At 39.9% G+C, this 24,681-nt stretch overlaps 1 protein-coding gene across 2 annotated transcripts in view; it reads left to right on the top strand.

Annotated features, from left to right (window-relative positions):
- Positions 1 to 11,821, top strand: part of vash2 (vasohibin 2) — a 166,665-nt gene extending 154,844 nt beyond the window's left edge. The window contains exons 7-8 of one of the 2 annotated variants that reach the window (XM_043695855.2): positions 7,670 to 7,764; positions 11,136 to 11,821. In XM_043695855.2, the coding sequence (XP_043551790.2) occupies positions 7,670 to 7,742 (73 nt within the window). In that variant the 3' untranslated portion in view covers positions 7,743 to 7,764; positions 11,136 to 11,821. Of the gene's footprint in view, positions 1 to 7,669 lie in introns of both variants that reach the window. The other variant, XM_087991340.1, reaches the window with a different exon arrangement.
- Positions 11,822 to 24,681: the final 12,860 nt, after the last annotated feature.

Raw genomic sequence — 24,681 nt, 5'->3', positions numbered from 1 at the left:
AGGATCAGATGCAACATGCCCGTTGATCCAATGTAGGGAGTGCTTCAATGCCCTAAACAAGTCAGGGAATGTGGGATTAATGGTGCATTGACTTACATCATGAATGTATTAATTCCCTCACTCTGCCTTCTCAAGTTTAGTGTGGCATATCACTATACACACCAACCAATGTTCCAGGTGTACCTTTTATTTATATAGTTCCTCATATCCCTGTCTAACTATCCACCAGTGACATGTACCCTCAGTTTTGCACAATAGCATGCCTATTCCTCATAGGTACTCTGAGTAAATGCTCTCCAGTTTCCATCCAACACTTGTCATTTCTCCCTCTTCTCTCCCTGCCCTCTCCTCTCACTCTTTGCAGAACCCTAAGGAAAGGCCAGGAACTGGACATGGCCCTTTATAGATCTCTGAATGACAAAAACAGAAGGAATCTCAATCAGTTGAATCTTGCTATAACTGGACATAGGCACCCTTGCACAAGTCACTTACTCTGTAGCTTTGAACTGAGTTGTCCAAATGTTAGAACTGAGCAATTAGAGAGGTAGGAATTATTCTGAGTCATTCTGTTGCCGGTTTGCAATTAAGAACTGGGCCTATGCATTGAAAAGCATTTGCCTGCATAGATCCAAACTCTGTTCCAACTTTGTCATTATGGAGGTGACACGATTAACACCAAAATATTTCAAGTAGAGACTGCTTTTTGTCACAACCTTGGGACTTGGGACATGCACTGACCTAAAAATAGGCAATTGACTATTCATAAATTATTTTAAGGTAGCTTAAGAAGCAACAGTTTACATATGAAAAGGTTATTTGAAAAGAACCGTTAAGGATGGTTTACTGAAACTAGAGATGGTTGGCACAGAGCATGTTGAACTTGTGAAGGCAGCAAAGAGCAGCCCTACGCATTTCCATGAAATTGATCAGTTACCTCAGCTCCACTACCTTGGTAATGGCTGAGTATGTCAATTGGAGGCTGCAGTATGGATAAAGGATAGGGAAGGACCTGGATGTGACTGAGGGGAGCGACACTAAGGGCAAATTGATCAAGAGAGTCAGAAATGCTCTGTGTCTGGGTGGAAGGAGCATGAGTGCACCTCTCAATTCTGCAGGGGATTGTAAAATAACATTTTAAAATGTACCCCTTTGGGGTGTCTTAGGATCATCAGGGCCAAGCTTTGTATTTCATGAATACATAACCTGTTCCACTATGTATCACATAATTGTTCAAAGCAGCATGTTGACTTGGAGGGACAGAAGTAGGAGTAGTGCAGTTATATGGGGCTATTTCGCCTGGAGCATCAGTGGCTGAGGGGGTGACCTTATAGAGGTTTACAAAATCTTGAAGGGCATGGTCTTTTCCCCAAGATAGGGGAGTCAAATGTAAAGGGTATATGTTTAAGGTGAAAGGGGCAAGATTTGAAAGGAACCTGAGGGGTAATTTGTTCATGCAGAGGGTTGTGCATGTATGGAATTAGCTGCCAGAGGAAGTGATGGAGGCAGGTGCAATTACAACATTTAAGAAGCATTGGGATGGATATGTGAATAGGAAAGGTTTAGAAGGATATAGGCCAAATGATGGAAAAGCACAGCAGGTCGGGCAGCATCCAAGGAGCAGGAGAATCGATGTTTTGGGCATAAGCCCTTCATCAGGGCTTCCTCATTAAGGGCTTATGCCTGAAACGTCGATTCTCCTGCTCCTTGGATGCTGCCTGACCTGCTGTGCTTTTCCATCAATTGGCCAAATCCTTCTAAACCTTTCCTATTCAATACCACACACTCGATTGTTAATCCAGAGACCCAGGTAATGTCCCAGGTTCAAATCTTGCCATGGCAGATGATGGAATTTGAATTCAGTTTGACAAAAATGAATTTTAAAAGTCTAATGATGACCATAAAACTGTTGTTGATTGTCAGGAAAAACCCATCTGGTTCACTAATGCCCCTATACCATCTAATATCTCTAATACCATCCTTACCCAGCCAAGCTTACATATGACTCCAGAACCTCAATAACGTGTTGACTTTTAAACTGTCCTAACTGTTAACTCACAAGTGCCATTCAGGAATGGGTCATAAAAGCTGGCTAAGCCTGTGAGTACATAAAAAAAACCCGAGCAAGCCAGTTAAAATCCAAGCTGTTTGTTAGTCATGATCTCATGAAATGCAAATTGTGGGGATGCAGTTAACAGTGGAACTTCTAGGGGAATTCTACCCTGAGGTTTCCCAGGGGTTGTAGACTTTATTATCATGTACCAACATTAATTGTCTCTAATTAGACAAATGCAGATTACCAGATACAAAAAAAAATGTTAGATTCTGTGACATTTGAAATCTCGAGACAATTTGATTGTTACCAAGTTAACTTTGAACTTCTTCAGAGCCACAGAGATCTGCAGAAAGAAGACCCTTCAGCTCATTGAGTCTGCGCTAGTCAAAACAATCAGTTATTCTCATCCCATTTACCAGGACTTCACCCACATCTTTGTATGTGTTCACATTGCAGATGGGTACATAAATACTGCTTAATAATTGAGTGTTTCTGTCTATATTACCCTTATAGTCAGTGAGTTCCAGATTCCCAGCAGCCTCCGAGTAAATAAAAATGTCCTCACATTCCTTCTAAATCTCTTGCCCCTTACCTTAAATCTATGCCCCCAGTCATTGATCTGCCCACTGGGGGCGGGAAAGGTTCCTTCCTGTCTACACTCTATATGTCTCAATGTTGTTCTCCCTAGCCCTACCACTACCACCACCGCCACCCAGCACCACTCAGTGTCCCCTGCTCCAAGGAAAATGACCCCAAATGATCTAATCTCTCTTCATAATTATAATTCTCCAGGCCAGCCAACATGCTGGTAAATATCCTTCATACTCTGACTCTCTAACTGTGGCCTGACCAACTTTTTTTTACAGTTCCAGTGTTCGCCTCAATTCTCTTAAACTCTATACCTTGACTAATAAAAGCAAGTATCTCATATGCCTGCTTAACCACTTTATCTACCTGACCCTCTACCTTCAGGGACTAGTGGTCATGTACACCAAAGTTCCTCAGATCCTCAGTGCATTTCAGGAAACTACCATTCATTGTATATTCCCTTGCTTTGTTTGTCCTGCCCAAGCACATAACCTTACACTTCTCTGGATTGAATTCCATTTGCCACTCATCAGCCCATTTGACCAGCCTATCTATACCATTCTGTAATTTAATCCTCATTATTTACCACCCAACCAATTGTTGTTTCATCCACAAACTTACTGATCAACCCTCCTACATTCAAGTCTAAATTGTTTACATGTATCACAAACAGTGAGAGCCCCAACACTAATCCTTGCAGAACCTCACTGGACACAGACGTCCAGGCACAAAAAAACAGCCCTTGACCATCATCCTCTGCTTCCTGCCACTGAGCCAATTCTGGATTCAATTTTCCTTGGCTCTCATGGGCTGTTGCTTTTGCTATCAGCCTTTCATGCCACGCCTTGCCAAAGCCTTGCTGACTCCAAGTATACTACATCAAATAGCTAGCCCTCATCTACACATTCGATCATCTCTTTGACACAATCAAATTGGTCAGATATAATCTCCCCTCAACGAAACCATGCTGAGTATTCTTGATTACTCACTGCCTCTCCAAGTGCAGATTAATTCTGTCCCTCAGAATTGCTTCCAATAGTTTCCCTATCACTGAGGCTAGACTGACTGACTCGCAGTCCTGATTTATTACTTGCTCCCTTCTTGAATAACAGTACCACACTGGCTGTCCTCCAGTGCTCTGGCACCTCTCCTGTGGTCAGAGAGGAATTGAAAATTATTGCCAGCTCCTCTGCTATTTCCTCCCTTGACTCACTGAATAGCCTGGGATATATTTCATCTGGTCTAGAAGTTTATCTACTCTTAAGCCTGCCAGACTACTCAGAATCTCTTCTCTGTCAATGCTGATTTTTTAAAGTATATCACAGTCCTTTTCCCTGACTTCTATAACCATATTGTCCCTCTCACTAATAAACACAGACACAAGTAATCTTTTAGAACCCTATCCTCATCTGCTGGCTCCATGCACAAATTACCATGTGATTCTTAATAGGCCTTACTATTTCTCTAGTTACCCTTTTACTTTAATGTACCTGCAAAATAACTAAGGGCTTTCCTTTATTTTTGCCTGCCGCAATTCTATGATGCCTTCTTTTTGGTCTCCTTATTTCCTTTTTAAATTTGCCCTTGCACATTCAGTACTCCTCTAGGACTTCTGTTGTTTTGGGGCCTCAATATCTGCCATAAGCCTCTTTATTCAATTCTGTATATCCCTTGATATCCAGGATTCATTGGATTTGTTAGGCGAACTTTTTATCTTTATTAGAACAATGTTGGCCCTGTACTCTCCCTATTTCCTTCTTGAAATCCTCCTTCTGGGCTGACACAGATTTACCTAAAAGCATCTGCTCCTGATCCACTTTGGCCAAATCATATCTGATCTTATTAAAATTGGCCTTGCTCTCAATCTAAAACTTAGATTTTAGGCCCATGTTTGTCTTTAACCATAATAATCTTGAATCTAACTGAGTTACGATCACTGTCTGAAAAATGCTCTCCCACTGTTACTTTAACCACTTGCCTGGCTTTGTTACTAAAAAATTAAGTTAAGGACTTTCTTTTAGGGTATTCTACATACTGGCTTAAGAGGCTGTGCTGGATGTATTTTAAGAATTACATTCCCTCAAGACCTTTCGCACTATGACTACCCTAGTTAATATGAGGGAAGTTGAAACCCCCTACAATTTCTATCCAACTATTTTGACAGTTCTTTGAAAGGGCATTCTTTAATGTGTCTTAATTTGTTGCTGTCATATGGCAGATTGCATCCATCATAAATATAATTTCAAATGTCAAATGTGTGAGGGGATAAGATCCTGCAAATTACGTTTGTTTTCAACGCAACACATAAGCAAGTCTCAAAGATAAAATTATCACACAAAATTTCCAAGCATTTATATAAAGTATCTTGCTTACTAAACACCTCAACCAACACAATGAAACAAATCCCCTCTACTGTGTTAATATGATCCCAAAAGCTGTCAATAAAATTAGGCTCAATCCAAACAATATTTTAAGCAAACTAAGATTATGTTCTTGAAGTGCCTAAAGAGTGTTGTAGACACACAGTACCCAAATCTGTGTGGAATGTCCCTTCTCAAGTTTTGGCTTTTTGGCTATAACAGGGTGGGTCTCTCTTTTTCTTGGAATTATTGCTTACTGAGAGTTCATTATCAGAGCTAAAGCAATGCCAGATTGTCTGTTGATTTGGTAGAATACATTACACTTACTGAAACCTAATAGTCAATTGGAAGGTATTTTAGAAGTTTCAATTTCCAATACTTTAAAAAGTAGCTCTGTTTTAATATTTGTACAAAAGTATTTTGTTGCTATTTTGAGGTAATTTAAAATACTTCAGGAAAGCTGTCAGATTGTAAAGTCATTCAGTTTCTGTTGGGACTGAACAAGAACTGCTGAGCTGAATAGATTTCACATCTTTTTCTAATTTAGTTTATTCAAATACCATGACTGTGTATTGCAATATTTGTGCTTGCTTTTGGATAGATCTTATTAACAGCAATTGTTGGCTGCACTAAGGGTCCTATATTTGGAACGCTAGTTAATTTACTAATCATTAATGTCAAGCATTTGCCCACCACGAACTGCACACCTGTTACTGCTGGAGTCCCTAAGGACTTTCTGCTCCTGCGGGTCTGTGATCTAATTAACCTCCACGATACAAATTATCATCTTATGAGGGGGAAGGCTGCCATTGCAGTGTATTTGATGCAATTCTATCCATTGTGACAATTGGCACTTGGTTATGGTTTTGTAAATGCCAACTTAGTTTATCATCTTTCTGAGTGACTACTGAAATCTGGAAAGGCCTGAAGTCTTCAAATCAGCAGAGTGGTATTGTGTTTCTTGGGGGCTGTGAGTAGGTTAAGTTTTTTTAAAAATATTTATTTTTGATATGTGGTCCAAGCTTTTCTACTCTGACCAGGTATCTTTATTAATATAATTGCTTGCCAATGCAACAATTTCGCAATATATCTGTTTTCAGACAAGCTCGGATCTTAAATGGTGAATCAATCCTAGATGGAATTCTAATTTAATTTTACTGTGTGATAAAATTCTATGATGCTTATCTCAAAGGGAGCAATGTGCATGGATTTGGCAGGGCAGGGCAGTAGTATATGAATTGTTCCTTTTAAGGGCTAACAATAGGTCAAAAAGCCTCCTTCTGTTCTCTAATTATCAGGTAATGAATGATTCCATGATACTAACATTCAATAGGATATAGGTTTGTCAACACCTAATGGCTTGTAGAACATTTTTCAGAATTGTAATGGCTAATTCCTTAAATATTCATCCTCTTTTATTTTAATGTTTGCTTATTTTGTTTTAAAATTTTCTTTCTGTAAAATATTAGCCCTGCTGGTTAATATGGGTCACAGTCTAATAACTGAGTAATGCCTTATTGAGAAATAGCCAAAGATCTGCACTTTTCTATTTACCTTTAGCTAAGTCAAGATACAAATAGTTTGTATAGATGATGTAAATAAAAATGATACCAGACATCTGTAAAACAGTTTAAACTTATTTAAATACTTTCAACCGAAGTGTGTAAGAAATTTAAAAGAAATGTTTCTGTCTATTGAATTACAGAAGGTTTCCTATACTTGTGAAAGACTCAACTGACACATAACAGCTGCGAGCATATCTGCATAGGTTTCCATAGTTCCCCATAGTGTGGTATTCATGTGACTTCTGCCTGCAATCTGTATTTTAAACATTGTGGTCAGGTAACTTATTATGTCAAAAATAATCTTTTGTATCTATGGACTAAATCTAAAGCCTATAATACAATCCTTTGTGGCCTACAGCACTGCTACACATCAGACACTGGCGGCTGTGTTGGGCGTTCAGGTCTATGGAGTGTCTGGTTCATGAGTTGTGTTTTCATATGCTCTTGCTCTGTGCTAGACTTGATGCAAGCCTGGATTTTATGTAAACTAAAGGACCGCCCCACAATGTTCATGTATTACTGTAGAATGCCCAATAGAAATGAATGCTTTGTGAGAACTTTCCTCCTATACCTTGGCCTTCAAACTTGAATAAAGTGGAGATCAGTTACTCGTAACTATTCCTGAGCCTCTTTGGTGGCTACCTGTTTACATGAAGCTGTTTAATTGCTCTGCAAGAAATAAATTTAGACCACCTCCTAAAACTGGAGCCAGTGTGTCCATGTGCCTTGCAGCCAGTGTTTTTTTTAACTTTTTCATCCAGTTCCCTATTAAGGAAATCCACCAGTCTGTTAAAACTTGGATACTTTGAGCCATCAGCTTAGTATAATCTTTACATATTCACAGTGAATCACACCCTGTACACTATACTAATATTAGAAGAAGCTCAATTAGCATCATAAAATAGGTCAGGTTCTATCAGTCTCAGGGTGCAACTGAGCAAAAGCCCTATATAATTCTGTGCAGACCATGTAATCAAGGCAAGACTGATTTTAAGTCATAAATACTAAACATGTCTGATCTATTGATCTGAGTTTAAATTGTATGTCTATAGGTTCTAAAATCAAACCTAATTCTTAGACTGTTCATTCTGTTATTCTTTCAGACCTGCAATAACAGAAAAGAAGCCAGCAGAACTCAGCACATTGAATGATGTTGGATATCAAATCCGTATCTAAAGAAGCCATGGAGTGAAAGCTGGTACTTTTTCATAATCTTCAATGGTGCTTTCTCTTGCACTTTACTTTCCAGTCGTTTGTTGTATCAGATCAACGTTATTTATGAAGATTTGTGTACACTTTTTTGCTTGGACTACAGAACCAGTAGCTTAATAACAAGTGGGATACTAACTTATTCATCTAACTTATATTTTTTAAAATGTACACAGTTCAGTTCCCCAGTTGTAGCACTGTGATTAGTATTCCTATTATTGGTTTGTAATTGCCAAGGCATTATGGTGTGAACCCAACACTTAATGCTTGACTGAAAGTCTGACAGCAGTGCTTCCTTAATGCTTAAACAGTGGCTGATACTTGTACTGTAAATAGGAATAGGTGAATAATTTTAAAGACTAGTAAAGCAATAGAGAACAGTTGTGGGAAAAAGTTTACTACCAGTACTCGAAATTACCAATGGAAGAGAGAAAAAGAAAACATTCTCCAGAGCAACTGTTAATAATCATTTTCTGTGTGGTTTGTAAATGTTTTATACAACTTAGAAAAAATGGAGCAAACCAATATTTTTGTGTTTTTTGGGGGGTAAAGACACCAACCAAATTGACCAGGATCGCTGGTTTGTACTTTGTTAGCTAACATCAGTCAAGCCTGTGGTGTGGGCATAATTGTCCTCAACATTTCTGGGGTCAACAGCAATTTAAAAATTGGGTCCTAATTCTGATTGTTTTGTAGTGTTTGAAAATGGCTGGAGTTCGGAATCATCCAAGTTCTGCCTGGTAGAACCCCAGTCACACTTTGGCATCTTAATGTTTGACTTGAGATCCCATTTACTTGTGACAAGGAGCCCAAGCTTTTGAAAACTTTGACAAGGTGATCAGGCTCTTGGTGACTTTGCTCTTCAAGCAGAGATAGCTGAGCAAATTCTATCCTTTTCACATGGGACCATTTATTTTATCCTGGCCTTCCCTGTTTCTAAAGCTCTTATACACCAGAGTAGACTGTAGTCTATGAATCAGATCACTCCCTTCCCATACCTCCCATAGCATTCTGTATATAGATCCACAAATAACCAAATCTTTGTCATGATTTAGAGATGCAGGTTTTGGACTGGTGTGTACAAAGTTAAAAGCCACATAACACCAGGTTATAGTCCAACAGGTTTATTTGGTTTCCAAATAAATCTGTTGGACTATAACGTGGTGTTGTGTGATTTTTAACCAAATCTTTGTTATCATTTTCAAAGTTTCATATACCACTTAGTGGATAGTGGCAAGAGATGAAAACAGCAGTCTGACAGGACTCAATATGAACATGTCTCCAATGGCTGTCGTATCAGTAAGTGGGGTAGTCAGTCATATAACATTTGGGATTTTGTGGATTTCTGTGGTTCATAAAGAAAGGGTACACACAGATACACACACACCCCTATTGGCCATCAGCACAGAAATTCAGAGTTTGGACTCTGGACTAGAGCAAGGTTTGAAAATTCTTCATTGTCAGAAACAGAGATTGGAATGCTGCTAGGATCTGTTTCTTTTATGCCAAAATCAAACATTGAGGTTCCTTTTTCAACTTATTTTGGCTTTAGTAATTTTTTTGAGATCAGAGAGAAGTACAAAACCCTTAATCATATAACATGGAGTCTTTGGTTTGGACATAAAGTAATTTGCATTTAAAATAGTCTTACATCTTAGTTGCAAGTCTTGATGACTGCATTTGTCTTATTTGGGAAAGCTAGAATCAAAATACAATGATGTTGCATCTTGAAACTTAAACTTTTCCAGAGACTTATTTTCCAATTGCAGATCTTACTGTCAGAACTGTCCAACAAACTCTTATAAAGCGCCACCTCCATTCCACTGTATTTTCTGTATTCTTGCTACAATATTAGAGTTTTCTACTTTATTTTTAGAATATACATTGTTGACAAACAAATTACAAGGTGCTTTCTTCATATTTCAAGGTAGCCAATGTGAGGGTTTTGTTCGGGAAAGAAGGGCAGTCAATATGTATTGATATAAAAACAACAAGAAGCAGATTCTAGAAGCTTTATTCTATCATGTCTACAAGCTCTGAGTTCAGCTTCTCACACTCCAAATATACTTCAGCCATTATTTTTTACTAGATTGTAAGAATTTTTTATAACAATTGATAGGGAGCATTGAGACTTATGGTTCAAAAAAATACGTATTTATATTCTTTTGTGTCAACTGTACAGAAAAGAGATAGCAAGAATACTCTCTGACCCAACCAATCAGCCCTTAAATTTGACAACAATCATTCAAAAGTTGCATTCAACCATAGAAGGCAAAGTTTCATTGACTTTCATTTCCAAACATTTCATATTTTTAGATGAATTAATTTTAAACTGTTCTTGTCAAGTAGTTAAGAGCTACTATAGCAGATTCTTCTCCAGGTTTTTTTGCAAGCACAGGTTCCATCTTATCATAAACTGCCACTGCCATTCTTTGTGCATTCACTACTTGTGATTTGAAAGTTTGTATTGAAGTATTCCCTAGAATCCAGCTTGGGTGATTAGTGTGCTATTTCATCTGAAAGTTCAGCGAAAACCCTATTGGGCTGGTCATGTTTGGACACTATTGGGAATCCAGGAATATACTGTATGGTTAGAGCAGAATGGCAGAGCAGGCTTGAGGAGTCATTTGGCCTACCTCTGAAACTGAGGAAGCTTAGAAACATGTTGAAGCGATATGGTGAAAGACAGGTGAAAATAGCGAGGGCCCCAAGTGCCAATCATTTTCAATATTTGTCTTTATAAATGGTCATTAGTCTTTCCAAGTTGAAGAAACCTGAGGGTATTTTTGTGTTATAACTTCAACGTCCAAAATTGTAAGGCCTGTGGGAAGGTTGGTGGTAAAGGATACAAAGCATCTTCTATGTATTGCTGCCTTAGGAAGCTGTGTGTTCTTACAAGCAGCTTAGAATAAAGGTGTATGTGTATGTGTAAATACTTCCCATTTATGAAAGAGGACCCCACAGTGCAAGTTACACCAGCAGGCATGATTTGCCCGTGTGTGTGAAAATGAGGCCATGGTGTATTTTATGCACAATAATGTTCTCTGTGTAACCTGGCTGTTGGAACCCATACTGTTTGTTCACTTCTCAGTATTCAACATTGTTTTCATATCCCATAAAACAGCGACTCCAGTTTAAAGCTCAAAGTTATTTTATTAATACATGCCTTTTAAAATGATTGTTGAATCCTGTTTTAAAAGAAAGATGGTATAAGTTTTCTTTTAAAATATGAGATAACCATAAAGCCAACTGTTGTATAAAAGCTGAATTGCTTCACTAATGTGCTTTAGGGAAAAAAGATACCTAACCTTAACCTATATATAAGTCAAGTTCCACATCTATATGCTTGTCACTTAACAGCTCTTTGAAGTTGCCTAGTGAGCCATTCATCTGTAACAAATCATGGACTGCAACCACTCAAGAAGAAGGCACACCGCCATCTTATCAGGATATGTAAGAAATGCCAGTCATGCCAGCAATGCCCAAACCTGAGAATGAATTTTAAAAAGTATTTATCGTTTTAAGAGATATGTTTTATAAAAGTGATGTTAATCATGAAGGACAGCAATGTTTCCTCAATGAATTTTTAAGAATTGCATTTAATATTTGACAACTCTTTGATCTTCCACTTCTTCAGTGTTGATAAAGGTGTTTTTAAAAAGCATGTTGCTTTACCCTAATCAAAAGCTGCTTTGCAGTAGTGAATAAATGGGGCAGCATTAGAATTACTGCACTGGGGCCAGGATCAAAAATGTGAGAACAAACTGTGACACACAAGCTCCTCTGAATTTTTTAAACATTTTTTTGAATGCGAATTTTTTTATTACTTGATATATTGTGCTTGAAACCTTTGGCCATAAATTGATTTGTTACAAAGTAATTGTTAACTGACCTTGGCTAAAATATTTCTATTTATTACACTTGTGAACTGCGTTTTTAATGAATATAAGAATCAATGTTGTTTCAGACTTGCATGTTTTGATGATGAAAAATGTGTACCTTTTACACCATGCATGAAATGTTTTAATAAAGTTATAAAAGTCAAATTTGTCCTGAATGTGGTGGTATTTGGAAATTTACCTCATAACAAACATGCTGGGTGGAGACATCCCATAATGCTTACTCTAAGGAATGAAAGTTAGCACATCCCTCACACTTTCAGCAAAAGTGAGTAATTGATCTCCAATGCTGTTGTTCATGGATATGCAATATCCTGGAGTCCATCTCATGTGGGAGTTTTGATAGTTATTATGGCCCTTCTGCAGCTTAAAAATTACATGCTTTGCTGTAATTTGCCAACTCTGTTGAAGAAACACATGCCATTCCTGCAAAACCATGAAAATATTACACAGTGTGTTCAATGTGACTGTGAAGATGGGCCCCAACCAGTTGAATGGCATCTGGACATCAGCAGGAATGACAGAATGCCATGGAGGCATCTTCAGTGATAGCCATGTTAATGATAGTGGTCTAACAATCAATTGCTTGTCAGCGATTAACTCCGTGAGTATGTTTATGTAAACATGAAACATGATATAACATAGAAAGCAAATGTTGCAGCAAGTCAGCTGATTTCCCTGTGTTCAGTTAGCAAACCCAAAGGAGACAACTTGCCAGGAAAAGTTGCAAATTTACAAACACAAAACAGAGTCATTAAAGGTGAATTCCCTTAAAGGCAAGGTAAACATACTGTGATAACACAATGGTGTATTTAAGAGGTGTATTTTGACCTTTATTTTATGAAGAGAGGTTGAGACAGAGGCGGAAAGCAGTCTGTTCCAAGCCAGTAAGTAAACAGCTTGTGAGGCCTTGTTTTTTTTAAAAGTTTGAACAATAGAAGCAGCATGAAGGGGTGGGGTCAAGCTCCCATAGAACTAGAGTTTCAGTTTAACTTTCTGGAGCTGTTGTAGTTTGGAAACTGCTTTACATCTCTCCCTGCTACAGCAAAACACTTCGGTTCTCTCTCTCTCGATATTCTTTCTTCCTGCGCTGGAAAATTGTGCGTGTGATAATCTATTTGTTTAGTAGTTAAATAACCTATTTGATCAATTTGCTGTTTGGTAGTTAAATAACCTATTATTCGACTGACTGTGTGGAGTTTGCACGTTCTCCCCGTGTCTGCGTGGGTTTCCTCCGGGTGCTCCGGTTTCCTCCCACAGTCCAAAGATGTGCAGGGTCAGGTGAATTGGCCATACTAAATTGCCTGTAGTGTTAGGTAAGGGGTAAATGTAGGGGTATGGGTGGGTTTCGCTTCGGCGGGTCGGTGTGGACTTGTTGGGCCGAAGGGCCTGTTTCCACACTGTAATCTAATCTAATCTAATCTAATCTAATCTAATCTAATCTATTAAATTTCCCAAAGAGTTAAATTATTCCACTTCTTCTTTATTTTGTTTGTAATTTAACTATAGTGTAAGAATAAAGTCTGAATTGCTTTTGAGCCTGTTAGTTTGACCAATTGAATTGCATCCAGAACACAACACTTGGCATTTGTCTTTAAAATAAGAAAAAAATGGGATCTAAGCTATTTTCTTAATATATTTGAAGGGAGTTTGGTCTAGTCCATAACAATACAAATCTCCCTCTTTCCAAGGAAGTTTAACTATTTACCATAAGAGACCGTATAAGGCTCAATAATGTATGAGTAAATTGCTGATTTGTCCAGGTCATGTGATAGTGATTTTGGAGGACTTTCTTTCATGGACTGCAGTTACTGTTCCAGAATTATCCTGATACACTACAGCTAGGCTTGGTTCTAGACTGATCTCATTCCTCAACCTGTGTCAAGTAGTTCAAATGTTCTTGGTCTTTATTGTTTTGTTCCATAAGAGTTTCTAATTCAATCAAGCCCTTCTGTTTTCTGCGGGTCCAGTATAATTTCTCATTCACCTCCTTTAACAATCAAGTCTCTCCAATGTTTTTTCCTTTGTGTTTTCTTGAAAGCCTGGACCTCTTCCACTTCTATGTTCTATGTTCAGTGGTTATTTGGTTTCCTCTATGTCCTGCTTAAGCTCCTTCACTAGAATGTTGTTGTTGGCCTTGATTTCTACAAGTACTGTCTCATGAGTGATTTGCAGCTCCTTATGTGTGCTGTGTATCTCCAGCTTATTTTGCAGGTCTGAGATTTTCTCTAGCATTGGTTTAAACTTGTGCCAGTATTTCTGTCATTACTTGTGCTGAGTCTGATATGTTTTACCTGCAAGTTGCTCCAGATCACCCTATAGACTGGTGATACAGAGCTTGTAGATTGTTATATTTTCTGGGTTTTTTTCTATTCCAGCCCTTTACTCATTGTTGTTAGTTGAGCAGAGGTGACCTCTAAAGAGTTTGCCATCTCAGGGATGGGCTCCTCAAGTTTGGATTTGTCCTGAGTTTTTTTTTCTCTTGAACTTCCATTTTCCTCTCCTTGGCAGAGAGCTGAGATCTTACCTCCACGAGTTCAGAAGAAAATGAAATGTTTATTTTCTCTTCAATTCTGTGAGTGTTCGTTGAACAGTCTGCTGCAGTCCCTATAGTATCTCTGAAGTTTGACTGATTCCATGGATTGTGATTCATAGCATGCTGATAAACCTGCAGTTGCTGGTCCCGCAGTGTCTGTGATGTAGAACATCTATAATGTTCAGGAAAATTGATTGTACTTCCACTTCAACATATTGATCCTGGAACCGGGAAATGCTGAACTTTACATTCATTGGCTTTGTCATGGCTTCCCATGACTATGGGTACATATTTCTTAGAATTTGCATGAGTTGGATATTGTTGCTTGTGCACTGTCAACAGTAGTAATAATTCTAAAGTGCTCCACCTGCAGATTAACTTGCTTGCTGACTGTTCAAATACAATGGGTCTCATCACTACAATCTTATGCCACCGATATTCACAATGTCATATTAGTGATAATGGTCTAATAATCAATCGCTCAGCAGAGAATGATTAACTCTGTGGATTAATTTATTTAAAACAGCAAAACAGATTTTAAATTATAAAGCAGACATTACAGCAAGCCAATTAATTTCCAAAGCAGCCTAAGAAACATGAAGACAACGTTTCTTTGTACACAACATATGGAGTCCTTAAAAGCGAATTCTCTTAAAGGCAAATTATGCATAAAACATGAAAATGGCTGCAAATGAAGCATCAGAAATTTCAATGTGTAAGGGCATATGTCCTGCTTCAAGATACATCCTCTTTGTGAATTACTGTCCGCATGTAAATCTAAACTTTCTATTGAACAGCTCAGTCCATTTGTTGTGAAGACAACATTGCATGATTCTTCTTTAACCTTGTTTATAACTTGGTGGACTACCCCTTCTCCCCATTCCTCCTCACTTCTAATTGGGGTTCACTTAGAGTGGGGATGAGATGTCCTTTTTGTCCATGCATTTCTCTAGATCTGGGTTTTCTACTGCTATTTCCAATTCATCTTCCTCTGGTCTATAAGCAGAAGGTTGATAAGGTAACATTATGTTGCCAGTTCTCCCATTCAGGTGCACGCTTACCTTTCAGAGGATCAGGTTTACATAGAGCCCTTAGGTGCCATGAGAGCACTTTGGTGAGAGCACATTATACAGAACAAATTCTAGAGAAAAGATTTTATCTCATGGGGAACATTGGTGTCAGAGACCTGTTCAAGAGTCCTAGTACATCAACTGGTCCCTTCATTAGCTCGAGACATTCAGGTTCCCAGCTTGGTCGTGGGGTGAGGTAAGGTTTGGGCTGCTCTGATGTTGGGGTCTTGGTCTCTTGCTGTTGTGGCTGTGGGAATGGCGGGCAGTTATATAGAGGAGGTCCTAGCCTTAGATTATATGGGTACGCACATGCACCAAATCAGCCTCATATCTGCACCTCCAAGGGGCTCGCATGCTCTAAAACAATTCCGTCATATCATCCAATGGTCCAGCTCGATCATCTAAGTTGACCTCTCTCTATTGCTAGCTCTTTTTCTTTAAACAGGTAAGCATGACATACTGGGTTGAAGACAAGGATATAGTGAAGACTGCAAATGCTGGAGATCAGAGTCAAAAAGTGTGGTGCAGGAGAAACACAGCTGGTCAGGCAGCATCCAAGGAGCAGGAGAATTGATGTTTCAAACATAAACTCTTCATCATGAAGAGCTAATGCTCGAAACGGTGACTCTCCTGCTCCTTGGGTTGAAGATGATGGCAGGATTGATATGTGAAGGGTTAAATTTACCCCCTGCCTCTGAGCACATAGCCTGTTCTCTCTTTATCATTTCTGCTCGGCACCTTCACTTCTTGTTCACAGTGATACAGTCGGTTAGACCTCCATGTCAACCTAAGTTTGATATTTGTAACTTCTTCCCATGGGGTCCCTGGACAAAACCCACCAATTTGGTTTGATGCAAACTAACTGACGTTTCTGCAGCCCTTTCCTCAAAGGTCCCTTTCCTTGCTACTCCTCCCTTCATTTCCCTTACAACCATGGTTTCTCAACACTGTACATCAGGAATATTACTTCGGGCCCCTGTTTCACATCTCAGTTTCTGCTCCCACCAAAGATTTTATTTTGGTCTCATTGCATATTTGCCCTCCCACCTTAGCTGCATGTATTGCTCTTTCCAAAATTCTAGCTTATCTATGTGGGAGAGAAACATGTTCTAGGTCTGCGCTTACCTCTTTCCTAAATTCCCTTTGGTATTTCATTCACTCCTAAGGATCATCCCCTTGGGCATTCTCCAGATTTCCAACATATTTCTCCTTTGTTCTCAGTAAATGTAATTGAACACCATGATGTATGTTGTTTAGAACAACTGGTTTCAATCCAATTAACAATTACATTCCATTTTGGTTCGTCACTCTCAAAGTGTTTGGATGCTGGTCAGTCACATGTTCTCTTGCAACAAGGTGTTTCAGTCCCCACATATCCTTTAGGTAGAGCAATCAGCCTTTCGTGTCAAACAGCCATCTTCAGCATGACATTTTACTGAGGGTATGAGTGCAAGAAATCAGTTCTCCCCATCTCCTTTCTACTTCTCTAGCTGACTCCAGTAGATCTTCACCCATGTGCAAGTAAACCTGGTCATTATTATCAGGTAGGGTGCTCACCATCTTGGCTGCAGCCCTCTCTTAGTGGCTGGTCTTCACTATCACCAGGTCTTTTACTGCCACTTAAATGTCACCCAACAGAAGTTCCTGGCTTTTTCATGGATCAGTTGTTCATCCACGCAGTCTACCACATATTGTGGAGCTGAGTACATGTCTCACATACAGACCGCCACACTTTATCCTGAGTGGAACTTGCGTCTCTGTTCCCCATGCCCCAGTAATCCCACCTCATAACAATTTCATGGCTGTCCATGTCATTAATTTGAACCAAGCTGTATTCAGTCTCTTGGCTCTGTCGTGCATCTGCCCATGAAGTCCCATTTTCCATTATGATCATAGAGTCATAGAGATGTACAGCATATAAACCCAGACCCTTCGGTCCAACCCATCCATGCCGACCAGATATCCCAACCCATTCTAGTCCCACCTGCCAGCACCCGGCCCATATCCCTCCAAACCCTTCTTATTCATATACCCATCCAAATGCCTCTTAAATGTTGCAATTGTACCAGCCTCCAACACATCCTCTGGTAGCTCATTCCATACATGTACAACCCTCTGTGTGAAAAAGTTGCCCCTTAGGTCTCTTTTATATCTTTCCCCTCTCACCCTAAACCTATGCCCTCTAGTTCTGGACGTCCCAACCCCAGGGAAAAGACTTGGTCTATTTATCCTATCCATGCCCCTCATAATTTTTTAAACCTCTATAAGGTCACCCCTCAGCCTCCGATAGTCCAGGGAAAACAGCCCCAGCCTGTTCAGCCTCTCCTTGTAGCTCAGATCCTCTAACCCTGGCAACATCCTTGTAAATCTTTTCTGAACCCTTTCAAGTTTCACAACATCTTTCCGATAGGAAGGAGACCAGAATTGCATGCAATATTCCAACAGTGGCCTAACCAATGTCCTGTACAGCTGCAACATGACCTCCCAACTCCTGTACTCAATACTCTGACCAATAAAGGAAAGCATACCAAACGCCTTCTTCACTATCCTATCTATCTGTGACTCCACTTTCAAGGAGCTACGAACCTGCACTCCAAGGTCTCTTTGTTCAGCAACACTCCCTAGGACCTTACCATTAAGTGTATAAGTCCTGCTAAGATTTGCTTTCCCAAAATGCAGCACCTCGCATTTATCTGAATTAAACGCCAACTGCCACTTCTCAGCCCATTGGCCCCTCTGGTCCAGATCCTGTTGTAATCTGAGGTAACCCTCTTCGCTGTCCACTACACCTCCAATTTTGGTGTCATCTGCAAACTTACTAACTGTACCTCTTATGCTCGCAGCCAAATCATTTATGTAAATGACAAAAAGTAGAGGACACAGCACCGATCCTTGTGGCAATCACTGGTCACAGGCCTCCAGTCTGAAATACAACCCTTCACCACCACCCTCTGTCTTCTACCTTTGAGCCAGTTCTGTATCCAAATGGCTAGTTCTCCCTGTATTCCATGAGATCTAACCTTGCTAATCAGTCTCCCATGGGGAACCTTGTCGAACGCCTTACTGAAGTCCATATAGATCACATCTACTGCTCTGCCCTCATCAATTTTCTTTGTTATGTATTCAAAAAACTCAATCAAGTTTGTGAGACATGATTTCCCACGCACAAAGCCATGTTGACTATCCCGAATCAGTCCTTACCTTTCCAAATACATGTACATCCTGTCCCTCAGGATTCCCTCCAACAACTTGCCCACCACCGAGGTCAGGCTCACCGGTCTATAGTTCCCTGGCTTGTCTTTACCGCTCTTCTTAAACAGTGGCACCGCGTTTGCCAACCTCCAGTCTTCCGGCACCTCACCTGTGACTATCGATGATACAAATATCTCAGCAAGAGGCCCAGCAATCACTTCTCTAGCTTCCCACAGAGTTCTCGGGTACACCTGATTAGGTCCTGGGGACTTATCCACTTTTAACTGTTTCAAGACAGCCAGCACTTCCTCCTCTGTAATTTGGACATTTTGCAAGATGTCACCATGGTCTTTTCTAATGCTTTGCTCAGGGTTTACTTTATCCTTTCTGCCATTCCTGATGATTGAGAATGATAAATAATATAGGATTGTTATTTGATTCCCAGTAGCTTCCTTCACCTTCCCAGTAAAATGTGTATCCTGGACTGATTTTGTTTGTAGTGGAGCTTATTTATTTCTTAGGAACAAAATACCCTACATACAGTTTGCATGTGCAATCTCTAGCTGTAAATGCCTTCAACCTTTGGGTGAACTAGTTGACAATTACCAAGCAACAAGTCTTCTCTTCACTCTGTGGAGGGATCTAGCAAAATCCATCTGCAGATTTTCCCATGAACCCCTGGAGCATATGTATTTCTTCATCCTAACCTTCCCAACCGTTTCTGGGTTAAATTCCACACACGACAGATGTCATTGGCATGATTTCGCCATTTCTTGCCCCAAGCACTTCCACCTTGGTCTGTATCTGCTTACTAACCATAGATTGGTCTTAATCTCGGGATGTCCTATCCCAGGGCATATTTCCAATCTATCAGGCTCTGGTGGATTGTATTCAGGTCAACTACTTGTTGTTCCTTTTGCCACATCCCATTTGCTCCCTTAGCCACTCCTTCCCATCCCCACTTCTCCTGCTTTGCTCTGTCTGTTGAGCCCTGTACTTCTTGCACTGATACTTCCTCCAACCTAACATTAAATATCTTCTCTGGTTCCTCTTGTAATGCCTTTATGGCCCAATTACCTACCTGTGCATTACCTGTATGTTGCAGTGTTTTTACTTTCCTGTGGGCCTTAATGTTGATCACAGCTCCACTGATGGGCCCCTTAGTAGCCTCTACCAATCATTTCAGTATTTCCTCATGCCTCTGGAGCTCCACTGGAGATAACGTACCCTCTCCTCCTCCATGGTACCATTTAGTCCATCCCAATATTCCTAGAATAGTGAAATAGCCTCAATATTTTTCAAAGGCCCCTCAGAGGGTCGAGGCATCTCCTGAATGCCTTACAATCCAGGTCTCGGCAATCTCCAGCAGTTCCTATCTCTTAATTGCAGGATTTTGAATTAATCGGTAAGTCTCTCCAATCTTCTCAGTTCTTTTCTTTCTTTTTGAAATTCAAATCAACTAAATGGTTTGTTACCACACTCCAATTTAGCAACATCCATTCTCCCTAGTCTCCTGAGAACCTGTGGCAGGAGCCAGAATCCTCAGTCACTTAAACTTTGCCGCAAAGAATCCACTCCACCTAATGCAGAATGCATTCTAATGACTCCAAACGTTGAAGATAGACCTTTTGTTTGACACACAGGCAGGAATGAAGAGCATGTGCTCTTAATAGAAAAAGATAAATCAATTCTGACAGAGTCAGCAGCAAACTGCTTTAAACCCAGAATACAGAACAGACCATTCAGGGTTAACATATTTTTATGTAACATATACACTGGCCTGCAACCCACAAACGACCAGAGCTGCACGTCCAGCCTGACTTTTCCTCTCTCATTCCAAAACAGAACAAAGACATTGTTTTTGACAATGTTACAGTTTAAGCAGCAACCATTCACAATCAGTCCTAAACAAGTATTTACAGAGCACTGACCCCTTTCCTTTTTGCAATAGATTTTGCCAGGTTCAAAGCACACAAGGAGAATAAACATTGACATAGACTCACACACACGAACTCAGCATTCTAGGCTGCAGTGGTACTTCAAAGGTAATTTTTTTCACCTTTCCTTGAAATCTGTCCAAGTTTGTTTTTGCATCCAAGACATTTTTTTCTTTTCCAGTTTGATCGCCCCGGGTTCCACCACCTTTAATCTATTGTGTTGATCTCTTATCTGCCTGAGATGTTGTTATTGACCTCTTGGGCCCTCAATAAAAATATCGCCTCCAAACATGTCACTATTCTCAGCAACCACCATCTAATGTGGCTTCACCTTATCACTTCAGCCATTTACTTACCTCTGCCTGTGGTTACCCTTGACCTAGCTCCCAATCTACTTGTTGGTATCATGGTGCCCACATTTCCAGGTTTTTTTTATCCGCATCTCTCCAAATCATATCATTGTTGTCGTATGGCTACTACCATTACCTTGTGGCAAGTTTCTCATAGGGGCTTATTGTTTTCTACTTGCTGCTTGTGCAGGTGGCAAAAGATCAAACTGCCCTGTTGGCTTGATCTTTCTTTGGTCCCAAGACCCACTGAGCAGACTTCAACCATCCTTCCTCATCTGTTCTACCAACCCCTTCTGTTTCCTATACACACACTGCAACATGGAGTCCACAAACCATATGATCCTTCTGAGCATCCCCAGCCATTATGCTCAAGCCATCTCCAGGTGAAAGCTTACTGTTTGCTCTCTTTCCCCTCAGCAGTTATCCTCAGCAGTTCTCTATCCACAAGTGGATTCTCCCCACTTCAGCAGGATGCGTTATTCCTCTCAGCTGGATGTCCAGATTGCGTTATTCCTCTCAGCAGGATGATATGTGCTGAGAGGAATAACGCAATCTGGACATACAAAGTACTTTTTATCAGTATTCTTTATTCAAATGTAGACAGGGGAGCCAAAGGACAGAGCAATGTCTCTCTTCTGACTCCCAGAACAATGGTTACAGAATATTTTAGGGTATCAAGGTACAGTGTTCACAGGATCCACCAATTCTACAAGAGGTTATATCAAATTTGTACAACACAATTGACACAATATTCTTTACTGGTCAGAGGCCACTCAGACTTTGTTTTATGTTCTGCTTGCTTGTTGAGTCTGTCTGCCAGCGTTCACCTACTCCCTGTGCAATATGTCCACATTAATCCTTTCAAAAGGAAAGGGTGAGAGCAGGTGTGGAAAATGGAAAGACCATTATCACAGACCACACCACCCTCAGTGGTTGAGATATTCAATTAAGGGAAAAGAAAGGCACATTGAAAGCATTGGTATGAAAGGTAGGATTTATCAGAGCAGATAATATGGAGATGAAGGAACTAGGAGAATGGAATCAAATCCAAAAATAGAAGCAGGTTAAGGGAGCAAATGTAGTCAAGTTCACTGTGGGAGTCAGTGGGCCTGCCACAGATGTTGGCTGATAATATAAATATACAAGTCAAGGAAGGTAAGGCAAGAACTGAAGGTGAAGCATGTAAACTTAATAGCCAGAATCTTACAATTCACCAAACCCCAAACCTGGGGCAGATGGTAGGTGAGGGGGGGTTTGTTAAATTAGTTTCAGACCAATGGTACTGCCGCTGGCCTTGTAATAATTTGACCCAAGGGTTGCTCACCAGCTGCATGGCTCAATTAAGGCCCATAAGCTGACAGTGACCAGACCACCCAGTAAAGCCTTCCAAGTTTTGATGTCAATTTGGAGGAATATTCTCTTGATGAGTATACTATGCCTATTTCACAGCCCTCAGTATTTTATTGTCATGTCCATTTACCCCCTCACCAGGCCAGTGAGATTCCACCCCTACCTCCCAGTTCAACTCTGCTACTTCCTTATGGGAGGCTGTGCAGTTTCACATTAATCCTTTCAAAAGGAAAGTGGCTACTGCTCCTAGTGCTTCTGCAGGGGTACGGGAGTTGCCAGTATCTCAGTTGGCCAGCAATCCTCTGAGATGAGACATCCTGCCTCAAAAGTCTAAATGCGAGCTGGCCAGGCAGAGATGGGCAAATCCTTAATACTTAATGTTGGCCCAACTCAGTGCGTGCAATCTCTGAACCATGAAAATCAGCGAAGGTCGGAGATTGAAAGTAACGTTGATGAATTTTCTGGTGTGGGATGAGAACAGGAAACAACACCAATTCAGTCACCAATGTCCTGGGAAAAGAAATGAGGAAGTGACTTTACTAGGCCAAAGGTGAGAATGTTCCGCATATTTCACAAAAAGGCATGCATGGCAAGAATCCACATGATCTATATCCCTTAGCAACACTTTTATTTTGGAAGAATTGATTAGAGTTAAAGGACAAAATCTCAGATATTTTTCATCCAACAAATCACAAGATTTCATTATTTGGTAGACTGGCTTGACACAAACATTACTGTTGATTGTATGTAAACTGCTTGTTCTTTATTTATGTCATATTTTGATGTCTGTCTCAGCACATTTCACACATTCCTTTTACAGTGCAAGTATTCACCCACCTCCATACCTTAGGGATTAGCCGAAATTGTTGCCAAGAATTTCAACTGAGTGTGCTTTACTAAGCTATACAAGTGTGCAGTGATCAACTATCGAAGCTACCTGAGATTATGACTCTTACACTTTAAATGAATGAAGCGTGAAGAATGTACTTTTAAGATTCCGTTAGCTCGTATGAGGTTAGAGAGTTTTCCTGTGATAATTCAATGTATGGTGCCACTTAAAACCAGTTTGAAATTAGAGATTTTAAACTTAAATTGCCACAGTGTCTGAAAACCAATCCATTACAGATCATTTTCTTTTTCATTTTCTGAATGATTTTTTGTGTTCAATAAAGAGAAAAGCAGATGTGATGGGAATGGAACAACTTGGCATTACTCTCACTTAATGCCAATAGGAACATTGGCTGATGTAGTTTCCTCAGTTCTGACTCAAGAATGCACCTCAACTTTCAGATCCAACTGAAGAGGATATTTCTATGGTACCAATTTAAATTTGTTACATTTCCTACAACAGCCACCTGTAATTAGTTGACCAAATAGAGCTTTGAGTTAGCACTGAATTAAGCTCCTAATACACAAAATCAAGTATTTTAGACAGTGTCAGATTGCCACTGAAAACCAGACATAATGCACATCTACAGAGGTAAACTATAAAAAAGAACAAAAAGGCAGCGATGCAGATGTTGGCTTTGAAGGGAGTGAGGAAGACAGAGACCACAGGTGAAAATCAGTATAGACAATGAGGGTTCAACTCATTAGTGGGAAAGCATTTGAGAGCCCAATGTTGCTTTTTTTTTCTTAACATTATGTTAAGTGCCACTTCATTGGGCAGCTGGCTGCAGATGTTTCATCTGCTGAAAACCGACAGCCAAGCAAAGAGTGGCAACTCTTCATTGCTCAGCAATGCCATCGGAAAGGCAGTGGCTAGTGTCAGTAATGCAGTCAACTGTGGTTCAGCATGAGTAATGATGGAAGTCGTATAAGCAGGTGGGAGTAAAGGGAAGCGTGGCATTCACAGTACCACCACCAAACCCATCACTAAGTAGAGGCATTAAATTCAGACCCAAAGGTGGAATTTAATACAGGCAATGGGACTCTCACCCTTCAGAAAGAGCTCTGCATTGCTTTTTTCAGAAATAATTAGCAAATTAAGTTCAAACCAGACAGTGACATTCCTTCCCTGGGATCAAGAGCCTGTATGAAACTGTTGTAAGATTAGCATTTGTTTCACTTCCATCTTCTGCTCATTTTCTTGAATCTCCCAAATTGAATGGAACTAGATTTTTTTGGAAATGTATTTCTGCTGTTACTGTCAAAGCCACCAGAAATAACTGATACTCATTGATGTGACTCTAATCACAATATCTTTGACTTGTGAATGATTCAAAAGGGAGGTTAAGTTATGGAAAATGCAATGTAATTTAAGACTGTCAAAGAAAGATTAGAATACAAACTGCATAGACCCAGGGTTCACCTCAGGTTTCACATGAACAGTAAGATAGTCATTGCAGGGTAAAACAAAATCACGGGAAGGGAAGCACATTACAGAATGTAACAGCACAGAAATATACATGAAGTTTATATCTGCAACATCTCTATTTGAGCCATCTAGAATAAATCTATCTAAACATGTATGAACAATTAAATTTTTCTCTGCACCACAGAAAAAGTCCCAGCTGATAACATTTCTCTTTATAATTTTACACCACTGTCCATGGTAACATCTTTGTGAATT

Source organism: Chiloscyllium plagiosum, unplaced genomic scaffold (genome assembly GCF_037043375.1).
Source record: "Chiloscyllium plagiosum isolate Xiang-an unplaced genomic scaffold, Cpla_swu_hap1 HiC_scaffold_10, whole genome shotgun sequence".
NCBI classification, from domain to species: Eukaryota; Metazoa; Chordata; class Chondrichthyes; order Orectolobiformes; family Hemiscylliidae; genus Chiloscyllium; species Chiloscyllium plagiosum.
Note: the sequence above shows the minus strand (reverse complement) of the source record. Positions and strands in the feature narration are given on the sequence as shown.